Source organism: Lissotriton vulgaris, chromosome 11 (genome assembly GCF_964263255.1).
Source record: "Lissotriton vulgaris chromosome 11, aLisVul1.2, whole genome shotgun sequence".
Classification (NCBI taxonomy): domain Eukaryota; kingdom Metazoa; phylum Chordata; class Amphibia; order Caudata; family Salamandridae; genus Lissotriton; species Lissotriton vulgaris.
Window position 1 is genome coordinate 543,139,470 of NC_141699.1, and position 16,488 is coordinate 543,155,957.

Sequence of the window (16,488 nt, forward strand, 5' to 3'; positions counted from 1 at the left end):
ACTTCTTTAGGGAATAACACACGTGATGTGCATATATCTTTCAAAATCAATAGTGCTTTATATGCCAGTCATGAAACTGTCAGTTACATTTTCACATGCAGCAATCAAGGCAGGTGTTTCACTGCTGCTCTGGGTAGCAGTGGCACAGAAAGCAAATAGGGTGTCTACGAGCCTTGAATGCAAATTCTTGACGGTGACTGTAAAAATTCAAGACAAGGGGTATGACCAACACATCAGAGTAAGTTGATAAATATAATAAAAGTAAGTAAATTGACCACTGTCACAAGTAAAACTCAAGTTTATATTTTTCGGTTTGTATAATACATAGTAGTAATGAGCAAACTTTCACATGTAACTGGAGTTATTTTAAGATGAAAAAACTAGCAAACATATGCATACTATCAGAATGTGACTGCTGACATAAAGGCCAATTGTCACACAATTCTGCCGCATTGCCATTAATTGTGTTATCTGAAGCAATGCTCAGTTTATCAACGTGGACTTTCAGGGCATAAGCAGTATTGGCACTGCTACTGCAGGCAGGGAGAGAGTAAAATGCTGATTAAGTGATTCGATTAAATTTGGGGGAGTTAGTGCATGTGTGTATTTCACTCTTATTGTTATTTAGTCAGACAAAACTAGTGCAGGGTTTCAGCTAACCTGCCATCTATGTTATTTGCTATACCCCTGTATCCTTTGCTATACCTCTGTATCCACCGCCTTAGATTCAGTCTCTGGTGGAAGCTTCGTGGTATTGTACAAGTACTGGCAAAATCAACAGGTTTAATGTTCACACTTGTGTGCAGACAAAAGCCATAAAGAATGCCTGATGCAATAAAAAAAATATTGGGTTATTTGTTTCTGCAGTGCCTGGATGAGATAAAGACTTAAATGTGTAGTGGCCGTGTATACTGTTCAGGTGTAAATAGTCCCTCATGCATTCCAAAATAAGCAGTAGGGTGCCCCTGAAGAACCAATAAAAGAAAGCGAGACTAAACTACTCCTGTGGTCAGATCAAGATTTTCTTTGAAATATCTTTATAGCATTTTATCTTTTCTTATACAGTTGCAACACATTATTGTACATATTCAACTTACAGTGAAAGAGATGCTGCCATGGGCCTATGTACATAAAGTCGAGTGTTTCCACTAAGTGTTATAGCAAGATTTGCATCTTCAGCATGCATAAAGTATCATAGATTCTAACTGCATACGTATACTGTTCTCTCTCTCTGTATACTGTTCTCTCTATATATGAATATATGTAGCCCGTATGTGCATCACTAAATCAGTAGCTGTCTGTGTGCAGTTACATCAGGTGACTGAGAGATACCTATTGCATTCCTAGCACCTCCTGTGACTCAAGTCACATTTCCTCATGCGTGATATGTGCTTATAATAGTAAGTAGTGCTAGATATCAATTTTTAAATTGATTTGAAAAAACTTGAACTAAAAGAAAAGAGGGGGGAAGAATAAACGGAGAAAAGGAAAAAAATAAGAAAAGAGATATATCAAGCACCAGATATAGCATAAAGTCATCAGGTGAGTAGCCATCCGAATTAAGCTGTGGCTGAGCCGGGTTGTGCGTAATGTGTGCGGGTTGCATTTTCCGTTCTAATCATAGACAGGTTCAAGGACTACGTATAACTAAGTATGCACCTATGGAATGTCACCAAGGCCTGTGTGGCTGTGCTTCAGTCCGACAATTGCGGTAGAAATCAGCGCTGTATATAGCATAATGCACTCATTGACCGAACTTTCAAGTAATGTCACCTGCCTGTTGCACTGGAGGTGTGTGTGGTGCAGCATGAGGTTGCATAAGGGCCTTGAGGATATCATCCTAGGATTGTGCTATGGGGTATTTGCGCAGCCCCGCCGTTTCCTCCCTATGGAGGCGGTGCTTTCCGCCTGCGCCCATACCTCTAGGGATTTTTCCAGCTGAGTGCTTCGGGGGATCCTTATGTTTCCATCTTTGAGTAATTAGCTGCTTCGCAGTTATTAGGCCTAGGTCACGAAATCTAGAACTTATCCTATTGGCTTTATTACAGATATAAAATCCTAGAATACAGACCTCCCACGTGTTAGGTGTTTCAGTGCTAGTGCAGTTAGTTAGTGCCTCAATTACAGGGCACCAGTAGGGCAATAGCAGGGGACAGGACCACATCATATGGAGGAAGTCGGCGAGTATAAACTGACATCTCAGACAATCAGAAGTGGTGATGTTAAAATATTTGTTTATTTTATCCGGTGAGAGGTACGCTCTGTGTAATATATAGGTCTGTATAATTTTAAACCGTGAGTTGCGTGGTATATGTGTGGCACTGGCTAAGACACGTTCCCACTCCTTATCAGTCCAAGGTCAACCCCTATCCTCAGCCCAGCGCGTACGGAGATTCTGTGGTAGTTTCAATACGTGGGTGAGTAAGGCCTGCACTAGCCAGTGGACCACATGTGACCCCTCCCCCATGACATGCAGGGACTGCATCAGTTGGTGTGTTGGTGGTTCTGCTGTCAAATCTCCCCCTGCCAGCGTCAATGCCCGTATAATAGCCGCGTGGAGGAGAAACTGACCCACTGGTATACCACTGTCTGCTGCCAGGGTTGCAAAGGGTATAAGAGTACTGTCTACATGTAGGTTTCCCATTGTTTCCACTTCAGCCTCATGCCAGGCCGACAACTCCACGTCTGTCACCACGCCTCCGCCTCTGGGCGTCCAAATGAGCGGCAGTATCGGGGCATAAGGGATCTCGTCTTTGGTGAGTTGTAGGCTCCTCCTGAAACATCTATGAGCCAGCTCAATGTGGATATGTTTCGGGCAGGGAGGCTTTGCCAGTGGATGAAACAAACTATATATTTGGGACTGCGTCCACGGGAGCGACTTGGTCACCGTATCCGACAGTATCCTGCCACTCAGCCATTTTGTGGCCCATTGCAGCTGGGCAGCTAGGTAATAGAGCTCCAAATGAGGAACTGCTAGTCCTCCCTGCTCAGGTGGCGCATATAATTTCTGTAGCACTATTCTGGGCCTTCCCGTATTCCAGATTAGTCCGCGAATCAAGGCTTCCAGTTCCCGAAATATACGTACTGGAATATACACAGGCAGATTCGCAAAATAATACAGCAGTCTTGGTAATACTATCATTTTGACTAATGTAAAATGACTCATGACATTTAATGGGAGGGTCTTCCAGAAATGTATCTGTGCCTTGACAGATGAGATGGTGCGCACCAGGTTGCTGTCCAGTATGTCCGCTGGGGACCTATATATGTAAACTCCTAGGTATCTGAATGTAGTTGGATACCAAGTGAGTGTAGTTCCGTTAATGATTGTCAGCTTCCGTCAAGTCGTTTTGGAAAGAGTAGACGCCCGATTTAGCCCAGTTTACTCTGAGCCCCAATACTGCTTCAAACTTGCGAAACAGTGTAGATATAGCTGGAGGTATAGCGTGTAGGACTTTGATATAAAACAGCAGATCATCCGCATTTAGAGACACTGCATGGAGCCCATCACCTAGAGGAATGCCCCATTCCATACCGCTCTCTAGGAGCAGAGCTGCCAGTGGCTCCATAGCGAGGGAAAAAAGCAGTGGGGATAGCGGGCACCCCTGTCTGGTGCCTCTTCAAACTCGTATTGCGTCGGAGTTTAGCCTACCTTTGCGAACTTGCACCGTAGAGAGCTGGTACAATAATTGTACCAGTTGCAAATATCCGTCTCCAAGCTCATACTTGCGCAGAACTGCTGCAAGATAGGGCCACTCAAATGAGTCGAAGGCCTTTTCCAGATCCAGCACCAGACAACCCGAACGTGGCCAGCGCTCCGATGCATACTTCTGGATTCTGAATAATCTACGTATGTTGAGAAAGGTACTTCTGGTTGGAATGAATCCATTTTGATCATGGAGGATTAGAGTCTGTAAAAATGGAGCTAGTCTCTTAGCTAGGATGGAGGTGAATATCTTATAATCTGTGTTCAACAGAGCCTGCGAACGATAGGAGCCCAGGAGTTCAGGGTCCCTGCCTGGTTTTAAAAGGGAAATCAGCAGCGCCTCATTTTGCGTATGCGTGAATGCTGAGTCATCCAACGCTGTTGTGTACACCCACTGCACGGACTCTCACTGTGAAAGCTTGGCATCCTTTTTCGTGGAGAAGGTGCAGGCAATCTACCGAGGGTTTATGCCATCTGTGCCCAGAGCTGAGCCCAGGGTTGAGAGGGCTTTGGTCTGCGAAACTCTGTCCTCCCTGCCTGCGTTGTCGGTTGAGGCTTTTGATACTCTGAGCCTTAAAATTAAATCTGGCTCTCCCTTAGATCCGTTGAAGCCAGAGCTAATTACTCTTCTCCCGCCCCTATGCCGTGAGCCCATATTGGACTTGATTAATCTCTCACTCGCTGAGGGTGTTGTTCCTGCCTCCTGGAAGCAAGCAGTGGTCAGCCCCATTTTGAAGAAGCCTAATCTCGATCCTCTGCTACCTGAGAACTACCGCCCCATCTCCCTCCTGCCCTGGACCGCTAAGGTCACTGAGGCACACGTGAATTCCATCTTGTCTGCCCATCTTTCCCGCAATAATATTCTTGACGAGAGCCAGAATGGTTTTCGCGCACAACACAGCACCGAAACTGCTCTGCTCTTTATGAGAATAGAGACTTTTTGACGGGAGGGGTCCCCTTGTTTTTCCAAAAAGCTTTAACAGATCAATACCTGACAATGGCCATTAGGCTAAATTACGGATAGTCCTTGTAAATAGCGGGCAGGTGGGCATTCTACAGCAGAAAGGCATTCAAAAGAGCTACAAAGCTGCCAAAATGTAATTCTATATCCAGACCTGATCATTTTAGCATAATGCAATTATGCAAGTCTTTCACTTCCTCTTTGATAATATAATTTTTGTATATATTTTTTACTGGCTTTAAAATGGCAACAGGGTATTAGCTACAGTCTACCTCCCTATCTAAGGCAGCTGAATTACTGCGGAGCCGAGTACAAAAGTATTTTACAGTGAAGGAAAGTGACCTTTACTGGTTGTGCCATATTAGACGAGCAGACTCTTTAACAGTGTGGTATCACTGTAGTTTTACCTCATCAATGTCTGAAGCTCACTTAAATTGTATCACTAGTAACCTAGAGAGCACGTTTGTGTGTCTGAATGAAGGCCGCCAAGGCTTGGAAGCTACCTCTGGTGTTTCTCGCAGATCTTTCTGGTATCTATGTGGGAAGCAGCGGCTTCTTTATATCAAGACCACGCCAGAAGCCCTCAACCTCCGGCTAATACAGCAAGCTGAAGCTCTTGTAATACCGAGCTTCCATGAAAGTTAATCATTTTTCAACATGTGCTCAGTATGCATAAAGAGTTTGTTCATATCTCCCCATCCACCAAGATCCATCCATCCATCCACCGTGAACTATCCATCCATCAAAGCTCCCACCCATCTATCTTTACATATATCTATCTAATCCATCCATCCACCAAGATCTATTCAGCAACCCAGATCTATCCATCATCCAGGCACACACCATTCCATCCTTCCAAATAACACCGACACCCAGCACCCAACAATATCCATTACTTCACCCATCAGTCATTCATTCATCCGCCAAAATCCATTTACCCAGATCCATCCACCCAAGCACCTAAGTACCCATTTTTCATCCATACATAGATACATCCAATCACCCATTCATTCATCTATGCACTCACAAGATCTATACATTGACCCTGTTCTATCCATCATCCAAGCATCCGTCCATCCATCCTTGCACCCACCAAGATCTAGCCACCCATCCATTTATCATTCCATTAACCCACCAAGACCCATCCAATGCCAAGGCCCATCCAATGATCTACCAAGCGCCCGTCCATCCGTCCATCATCGATCCACGCAAGCACCCATGTCCATCCTTTCATTTATCTCCCCGTACACTGAACAAAATCCATCCATCCACTCAACCACCCACCCATCCATCCTCCTGGCCAATACAAATATTTATTCGGCCATTCTCCTATTTACATCCTCTCCATATATGTCCACACTCACCATCCATTCATCAATCCATCCACCTACCATCCCTCTGTTCATCCATCCCTTTATCAATCCATACGTACATCCGCCTCAAACAATGATGATAGAAATATCAACATGCTCAAGTTAAATGAAAACCTGCTATGTGAGTAAAAACCTTAGTGCCAAATTATATGAGAGGAAATCAGTAAATGACATCAGGAAGCTGCTAGCTGCATAATATACCAGAAAGCTGCAGAAAGTAACAATACTGAGACTATGGATAATGCTGTCCGTTTTCAGACCAATACGAGACAACAGCAGTGTGTGCAATTCACAGACAGGTGAGCGCCCTAAAAGCAAACCCAGTTTCTGCTTTATTCACATAGCGTGCAGAAGGGTAGACGTTTTTCTTTTTTAGGAGGTAAATGTACAACGATATTTTATAGACGTTTACGACTGTTTTATCATTAGCTAATTTCTCCACAACATATCATACATACATAGTCTTCTCTCACATCCTATCATGGGAGCCGTGTCTGGCAACGAGCATATGGCTCAGCGAGTTAAAATGTTCACTGTTGACATCCATATTGATCTACAGGTTACAAGTTTGACCCTTGACTGGGCGAGATCAAAATGGCGCTTCCGAAGCTTATCACTTGGGTATCATTGCATTGGATAACACTAACCTCTTTTTATGGTCCTTAGAAATAGCAAAAACTGTGGTTTGAGGCACTACACAAAAACATGTTAATATTCTTACCAACAGTAGGCAGATAATGCCAAGTCTGTGTCTGCATTCTGTAAAATATGTCTAGAAATCAACGATTCTTACATTTACATATGTCATTTTAAGAAACACTGATTTTAAGGTATTTTCCAAATGTAGACAGAATTTAGTTTTCCTTATCCTAGATGCCCAACATCATATTTTTTCGGATGTATGACGTTACAGCGTGTTTGCAATGATCGCGTGCATTAACATCGCGTCTAAGACATCGGCCCGACCATTATATCGTCAGCCAACACATCGCAGCCCTTTGCAACACGATTGCATTGCTTCCTATTGGCCCAAACATCACCCCGCAGAACATCATGTCGCAGTTAAAAACAACGCGGTTATTGTTATTTGCCGCTTACGCACATTTCTAACATTTAGAAGGCATTACGGGGCATATTATCAAGGGGGTTTATCTCTGCTTTTTTGGCTTTAAAAGCCAAGAAAGCGGAGATAAAATTATCTCCCTATTACCTAGCTGCCGCTAACACCAGTTAGTGACAGCTAGTAGGAGATAGCGACCATCTTGGGCCCCACTTTGCATGTCAGTGATATTTATCACTAATGAGATGCAAAGTGGGTGTGCCAAGATGTTAGAGACTGAAAACAGTCGCTAACATCGCTATCTCCTATTACCAACTTTTGGAGATATTCGCGCTAAGCGGGAATATCTCCAAAAGATAACACCTGCCCTGAGCAGTTCTTAGCCATGTTATCCAATGGGAGGTGGATAACATGGCTAAGAGCATTAGCTCGCTAATGCATGAATATCGCTGACTTTTCAGCGATATTCATGCTTTGCGGCGATTTTTACCGCATTTGCGTTAAACCTTGATAATACCAAGGTTTATTTGCGGTAAAAATCGCCGCAGCGCTGCGGTAAATTTTTGTCTCTATTCAAGCAATAGCGATAATTATCGCTATTGCTTGGTAATATGCCCCTACATTTTATCAAAGTCCGGGCATCGCGGCGTTGTCGCATGGCATTTCATCGTCCGTCATCGTGTTGTCGCATGGCATTTCATCGTCCGTAGCGTATTTGTAGCGTTGTAATCGCATGCGATGTTAATGGCATCGCGCCGTTGTCGCATGCGTTGTGAATGCATGGGATGCCATCGATCTTGCGATGTAAAAGTCGCGGTGAAATGACACCACGAGGTTTTGACATCGATGTAATGGGTGTTTCCCGTTTTATTTTAGTGTGCAACTTTTAGTTAACGAGGATGGGTTTTTATGCTAAATGTTTGTGTAGATACACTAGCAATTATTTAATTTTAAGTTTGTTTGTTCCTTAATGAGTTACAACACTGTCAAAACACAAACGTCCCTCTGTTGTCACCATACCCTGGTGTCCTCTCGATGAACAAGTAGACTTCAGCCACAATTTTACAATATAGTGGACTAGATGTATAATTATATTTTCACCCAAGGAACTATTCTTGGTCTCCTCTTCTCATCAATAAGCGAAATCTATTGCCCCCCCATCTCTGAAATATACCAAATCAGGTGTCCCACTTTATTTCACTAATTCCAGATCAGCCTATTATCACCAACCAAAGCACTCACAACAAACATTCGACTTGTAGAAAGTACCCAAATGACAACCTGCCACAAGACCTGATTTCAATAGCAAGATCATCAGACTCCTCAACAAATGGCAACTCTAAACTTGACACCATGACTCAGACTCTGCACCAGTGAATGTGTCCAAGCTCTCTTGACCACCAGCACATCTAAACCATCAGCACACTTACTCAGTAAACACACTATCAAGAGGCAAAAGAAGAAGTGGTAGAAGACGAACGGCCACATGCATCATTGTTGCCGTTTGCGATTATTTAATTGCGAAAATTAAGGAATCGCAATTAAGAAATCGCAAAAGGCTATGCATTAGGAATTTGCAATATTTTTTGCGTTTTCTTAAATTCCCTTAATTGCGATTCACAATTTACGAATCGCAATTAAGGAATTCCTTCCCATTGATTCCTATGGGCCTAGAGGCCCATAGGAATCAATGGAAAGTCATTTTCAATTTGCGAATCGCAATTTGCGAATCGCAAATTGAAAATACAATTTCAAGGGTGCAGGGGGGGTCCAAAGGACCCCCCCTGCACCCCTGAAATTTAACTTAAAGTGCATTTTTTTAAAAATGAAACTTTCAAAGATGCACTTTTGTGCATTTTTGAAAGTTTTCGCAAATTACCATGAAGGTCAACTTCATGGTAATTTACCTCTCCCTATTTGCGAATTCGCAAATTGAAAATGTTCATGCATTGCATTTAAGAAATCTAAAATTGCAATTTCTTAAATGCAATCGCAATTTTAGAAATCGCAACATGATTGCGATTTCTAACATTGCGTAAAACATGATGCTTCCCAATTTTGTCAATTGCATTCGCAAACGGCCGAAAATTGCAATTCGCACCGTTTGTGAATGCAATTCACAATGATGCATGTGCCCAATAGCCCCTGGAAAACCTCAAGTGAAGAAAAAACTCCACTCTGCATGGCAAAAACTCGGTATGTAACACTTACAACGCATCTTTTACGTCGCATTCCGTTACAACGCAGATTTTACAACGCGGGATCCATTACATCGGATGTCATTACAATGCATGGCATTACATCGCAGATGCTATTACAACGCATACTATTACATCGTAAGTATTGGTAAGTATTTAATTTTTTTTTATTTTATTTAATATTATTTAATTGATTTAATTATTATTAATTATAAAAAAAATATTTATTTATGTTTTTAAATATTATAAATTAAATATATTAATTTAAGTGATTTTTTAAATAAGTATGAGTATAGGAGTATATGTTTTGGGGTACTGAGGTATATGTTTTGGGGTGTTTGTGTATTTATAGGTTTTAGGGCAGGGTTTGGGTTTTGGGGTACAGGGGTGTTTTTAGGTTTTAGGGCAGGGTTTGGGTTTTTGGGTACAGGGGTGTTTTTAGGTTTTAGGGCAGGGTTTGGGTTTTGGGGTACAGGGGTGTTTTTTAGGTTTTAGGGCAGGGTTTTGGGTTTTGCGGTACTGGGGTGTTTTTAGGTTTTAGGGTAGGGTTTGGGTTTTGGGGTACAGGGGTGTTTTTAGGTTTTAGGGTAGGGTTTGGGTTTTGGGGTACAGGGGTGTTTTTAGGTGTTAGGGTAGGGTTTGGGTTTTGGGGTACAGGGGTGTTTTTAGGTTTTAGGGCAGGGTTTGGGTTTTGGGGTACAGGGGTGTTTTTAGGTTTTAGGGCAGGGTTTGGGTTTTGGGGTACAGGGGTGTTTTTAGGTTTTAGGGCAGGGTTTTGGGTTTTGGGGTACAGGGGGGTTTTTAGGTTTTAGGGTAGGGTTTGGGTTTTGGGGTACAGGGGTGTTTTTAGGTTTTAGGGTAGGGTTTGGGTTTTGGGGTACAGGGGTGTTTTTAGGTTTTAGGGCAGGGTTTGGGTTTTGGGGTACAGGGGTGTTTTTAGGTTTTAGGGCAGGGTTTGGGTTTTGGGGTACAGGGGTGTTTTTAGGTTTTAGGGTAGGGTTTGGGTTTTGGGGTACAGGGGTGTTTTTAGGTTTTAGGGCAGGGTTTGGGTTTTGGGGTACAGGGGTGTTTTTAGGTTTTAGGGCAGGGTTTGGGTTTTGGGGTACAGGGGTGTTTTTAGGTTTTAGGGCAGGGTTTGGGTATTGGGGTACAGGGGTGTTTTTAGGTTTTAGGGTAGGGTTTGGGTTTTGGGGTACAGGGGTGTTTTTAGGTTTTAGGGCAGGGATTGGGTTTTGGGGTACAGGGGTGTTTTTAGGTTTTAGGGCAGGGTTTGTGTTTAGGGATAATTCAATTATATTTACCATTTTAAAATTAATTAAAATATATTTAATAAATTAAATTAATTATTTTACATTAATTACATTTTTTAATTAAATTAATTAAATTAAATAAATAATTATTATTTATTTAATTTAATTTCATTATAAAAAATATGTACTTTAAACTAATTACTTTTTTTTATTAAATTAAATTAATTACAATTTTTAATAAAATTACATTTATTAAATAGATTTTATTTTATTAAATTAAATTAATGACAATTTTAAATTGTCTTTTAATTAAATTATTTTAAAAAAATTAATTACAATAAACTAAATAACATTTTTAAAAAAAGGTATACTTACCTATACTTACGATGTAATGCCATGCGTTGTAATAGCATCTGCGATGTAATGCCATGCATTGTAATGACATCCGTTGTAATGGAGGGTGGCGGTCACATCCTAATTGCACAGGAGGGAACTCCGCAGCCCAAGCGGAGGTTCCCTCCTACTCTATGGTGGCGGACAGACTCAAGTCCGTCCGCCATCATAATCGGCCCCTAGTCTGAATCACTTTCCGGATTTGTTGCGTCATATTAAAAAATACGTCTAGCAGCACATAATAACCATATGTAACCATACCTGATCGATGCGACCAAGATCTTCTGGGGTAAACACACGTAGTCAGGATATCACGAGTCTTGAGACAAATAAATTCAAAAAGGAAAAACTTTAATACAGGCATTTTGTGCTGTGAAAAAACAGCTTGAATTCCATTTTCCACCATCGTCGCTTTCTTTTTTCATCTATACATGCCCATTCTCAGTAGCAATTAACCATGTTTATGTTGATTTGCACATAGGCTGTAAATTCCATAGAAAACTCACCAGCCAAACCTCTGAAGAGTGTTTTCATTGTTTGTGTCTGAGAATGCCTAGGGAGTTGGGAAGAATTAAAGCATTAGCACTAATTATAAACGTCTCGCAGACACATCTGTATTAACAATGTGCATGATTTCTTTTACAACAAAAGTGTTGCTAGTATTTCATCAATCAACAAAATAAGGCAGCATCCTGGGGGAAAAGGAGTCTTGGGGACAACGCTGTGTACAAAAACAATAAATTGTGGCGTATTATCCCCAGTCATGTAAACAACCATTAGCTGAAGCGAAGTCCAAATTTCAAATTACTCGAAATAGCAGCCACTCACATTGTTCTGCTAGATGGGGAAAGTCTCTAGAGCTGCCAAGGATTGTATAAGAGCCAAACACAGTATATCATCATGATTCAAGAGGCCACACAGACAAGTTCACTGATCTTGCAGCAATGAACATTTTGAAGGAGTGCTTTTTAATCCTCATTTTGATTCAATAATTCAAATGAAAGAGTTCCCAGGGCCATGGGTGCATGTAAATATGTCGAGAGCACTGATGGCAATTGAAATAAAAGTCTACTATGTCTAAGACGTTCAACAATTCCAATATATTTCTTATTATTACGTTGAAACCGACATTTATGTTCATTGCCTCTATTCACACCGAACAAGCTGTGTGGAGTAATTATTCCAGCTGCAAGAACAGCCAAGCACCAAATTAACCTCATGTTAATACCTTAATGGGGAGGGGTATTTGGGCTATATTGCTATTTTCAAAACATCTGTCAAGGTAAAACGCTTTCAGTAGTCACAGAACCCTTGGATTTCCCTGGTTACCAAGAGCACCTGCCAGCACGCTGATCAGTCTCCTCCTCTAGTGATCCGGGGTCAGTCATCCACAGAGGTGGGTTTGAAATTGCATTTTATAGCGCTTAATACCCCCGACCAGGCATCCTGGGTGGAAAACTAGTTTATGGAGAGCATGTGACTTTAGAATAGCACCAAGCTGCAACTTCTGTCATGGGTAAGTAAACTGTTTCTAATTAATAAATAAGCAGGCCATGGCAGGAAATAACGACTCATAACACACATGGGCAATGCCATTATTGACTCACAGATTGACTTCAAAATAGAAGTATTGACTCACACTTTGCTCTGAAGTTTTCACTAACATACACCAGCCCTTAGTGTCATTACTGACTCACAACACTCTTTGAAAATACCCTGAGCTGCAGCCTACCCTATCATCAACTCAAAACACATACTGATAAGGTCACCATTAACTCACAACCCATCCTGTGGCCATGATCAACTCACAGCGTATCCTGATGTCATCAGTGATGCACAGCATAACTTGGTAATGCGGTTACTGACTCACAACACAGTGTAACAATATCACCATCTACTAATTACAGTAGTCAAGATAGACTCACCACACACCAATGATGTCATCGATGATTCGGAAAATGCACTGGTCAAGGATTCATCGCACAAGTGGAAATCATCTTAAATTCTCAGCATATTAAGATTTGAGCATCATCGTTTTCTAGCACACACTAATGATTTCATTATGTATTTATGTCACACATGTCAACTTTGTCTCGCAGCACACACTCATGTCAAGAAGGGGTCGTTGCAAACTCTAACAACTTCATATTTTAGTTATATTGCGTTTAAGGGCTTCAATGGTTCACACCGATGAGGCTATCGTTGATTCTCAACACACATTGGGTGGTTGCCATTGTATCAGAGTGCGTATTGATCCCATCCCTTGATGCACAAAACATGCTAATGTCATCAGTTACCCATATCAAACTCAAGTGCCCTGCATGACTCAGGGTACAGCAATGCCATTTTTGAAGCATAATGTACACTGATGTATCTGCGACCACATCATACACTGTTGTCATTACTGATGTGCTGTGTATTCTGACAGTATTATCGCTCGTGATGGATTCTGACACTGATATGCCTCTGTTTTTCTCCTTAGAATGGCTTTACGCCGCTGCACATTGCCTGTAAGAAAAATCATATCCGTGTGATGGAACTACTTCTAAAGACGGGGGCGTCCATCGACGCGGTCACAGAGGTACAGCTCTAGCACCCCTCTCCTTCTTTCTTGCTCCTCCCACTGCAGCCTGTGCCTACTGTAACCATATCTGCACGCCGAATCTTCTCTGATTCCTTACCACTCTTCCTGGCATCACCTTCCCTGACAAGAGTCCATCTGATATCCATTATTAGCTGGCTTTTCTCTCAGCCAGATCTCTTTCTCTATTATTCTACTCTGTTTTGTTCTCCATCTGATATTACTGTCTGCTTGATAACGCCATTTGCCTGATTGAGTTCCCAGCCTTAACTCTTGCCTGATGGAACACTTATTTGATATACCACCGAGGCTGATACTGTAATTGTTACCGGGCATTTAAATAGCACACAATCTGCCAACGGTATGGCATCACAACAAATTTGGTAGTATAGTACAGGGTGTGACATAGACTTTGCCTAATTTGATCTCTGGTGCGCATAGCTTTCTGCCTAGTAGTATATACCTGCCTCTTACATAGCTCCCAGTTTTAATTTATGCAGTCTTTATTCGATATAGATTATTGCCTGTTAAAGTTTCCAATATGGCATGATCCTTGTCTGATGGAATGAATTAATAATTTATTGATTCAATTACTTAAAATTGATACAACACACAATAAAACCAAATAAAATTAATGAGGAAAAATAAAAAAAACTAAAATTAAAATTAAAACCTGGGCAACCTATACATAGTTCAAAAGATGTTCAATTTTGACACATAGTTCCTTTGTTTACTGTGAGCCATGGCTACTCATTGAGGTTGATGACGTTGGATGTTTTACTCATAAACCTGCCGAATTGGGCTTAGTCCATGAGGGTGGTAATCCTCAAACAGAGGTTTGGGCTTCTTTGTACGTTAGAGTTCCATAATTTAAAAGCATTGGTTTCAATAAAGTGCGTTGTGCTGGTAAGGCTTCTGGACAGAAGCAGAGTAAGTGCAGCTATCATTCTTTCTTATATTAGCAGAATCTGCATTCAGTTGTAACAGGTGCCGATTTTTCAACTCGTTTATTGGAAGAACCATAAGTTAAGCACGTAGGGTGCATAAATCGCACTCCCTGTTTAGGGCCAAGCTCAGGTATGGTTTCATTCTTGTACCATCGTACAATTTGGTAATCGAGGAAGCATAGACGGCTGATTCTATTTTGTTTTTTCAAATCTAGATTTGCCTCTTGTGATAGCACTATAATTTGTTTTTTTCATTCCATCTCTTGTAACAGGAGTCATCGTCACCATTGCTTCCAGGTTAACTTTCAGATCCTTTGCAGCAGCATGTAGGTGTAGGGCCCACAGATTGTCTTTTTTTAAATCTCCTTCAAAGTGGTTTTTAGGGCTCAAGATTCGGCCTGATGAATAGAAAAAAAATATTTAGGAAAAGTGGGCTTGCATTCAAGGGCCTGTGCTATTACTCCAAACTCAAGTCTTAGCAGTTCTCGTCGGGTGCACCTCAAAAGATTACAAATTCTTCTATACGCCTTACACTGAATGTTATCGAAAGCTAGGCACAATTTCCCTGGGTAGGCTAGGTGCCCGTATGAGATGTCAGCAGTAGTTTTGCTTTGATAGTTCTTATTATGTGTTCTGTCGATGGACTACGTAGAAGATTAGGTAGCTTGCATAACACAAATGTTAAGACAGGTGCTTTACCTGTGAGATGTTTCAAATGAAGATTTGATTTACCATTCTCTGAGAACCAGACGCCTAAATAATTATAGTTTGAAGTTGGTGCAATTTTAAGATTCCCAAGCCTCCAGCTGTATGTTGATTTGTGCTTGTGTTTCCTGAAGACCATCACCTTCGTTTTTGCGGCATTAACCCCCAACATATTATCTGAGTTATAGTTGTTTAGCTCATTCAGCATGCGGAGCAAGCCATTTTGGGATGGTCCAGGATGATGGATCATCAGCGTACTGAATGATAGACAGTCTGTAAGGTCCTATCCTATGGGGCATTGTGTTTGCCTTTATAAGTGCATGGCCCAAATCGGCAGAATAGAAATTAAATAATATTATGGACAATATTCACCTTTGCTTGAGGACTAGGCTTGTTTGTGTGTGGTGCGTGGCTATGTTTCACAATCTGACTTAAAGTAAACCCAAGTATCTGAGTAAATAGAAATAATGGCTTTAAGTAAAGGGTTAGGTGTGCCCCAGTTTGCAAGCTAGGCCTAGAGCTTGTTCCTGTCCACCATGTCGAAAGCCGCAGAATAGTCGATGAAGCAAGCAAACCGTGGAGGTCTGAAACATTGAAGTGAGCTGTCATCGAGATAGGCCAGAGCAACAATGTTGTCAGTGGTTGAGGAATTTTGCCGGAAACCTGTTTAATAGAACGGGGTCAAGTTCTTTCCAAGTGTCTACTCCTCAAGTTCGTGCACAAACATTTTCGCATATCCTTGTTTCTCAATGTCTAATAGAGCAATTAGGCGATAGTTTGCAATCTTGCCTCTATTGCTCTTTTTGTAAATCGGGTATCCTCTCCAGGATTGAGGGACCTGCGCATTGACAAAGCTTTCCTTGTGTAGGGGTGTATGAAGATCTGCTCAAAATTGAGCATCAGCTTTGAACAGTGTGCCTGGAAGGCCGTTGAGCCTGAGCTCTCTTTTTTTCTATGAATGTCTTGATTGTCCTTCGAACTACCTCACTGGTGCTCCGTCCAGACTGTCCTTGGGCTGGTCGTATCGGACCTTGAATACAGTGTTAGGTATGGCTGTATCTGAATAGAGCCCACATACGTAGTTGATACAATTCCCTCTATAACTGGGTGCTTTGTTTAAGGTGTTAATATATTTGGCAGGCTGTTACTACAAACGAAGGATTGGATGTATATCAATTCAGGTGCAATATGACCTTGATTACTGGACCACAAAAGCAATCGGTAGGCCTTTTTTGTATTGCTGTTAAACTGAGCAGTTAGATGTATTTTTTATGCTTTTAGCGGCCGCCATTAAAACCGACTTAATTCAGGAGT

At 41.6% G+C, this 16,488-nt stretch overlaps 1 protein-coding gene across 10 annotated transcripts in view; it reads left to right on the plus strand.

The window, feature by feature from the left end:
* The window catches only part of ANK1 (ankyrin 1), a 1,037,654-nt gene that overhangs the window by 446,336 nt on the left and 574,830 nt on the right, over window positions 1–16,488 (plus strand). For all 10 annotated transcript variants that reach the window (XM_086943592.1, XM_086943597.1, XM_086943588.1 and 7 more), the window contains one exon: window positions 13,424–13,522. In XM_086943592.1, the coding sequence (XP_086799718.1) occupies window positions 13,424–13,522 (99 nt within the window). The remainder of the gene's footprint in view (window positions 1–13,423; window positions 13,523–16,488) is intronic.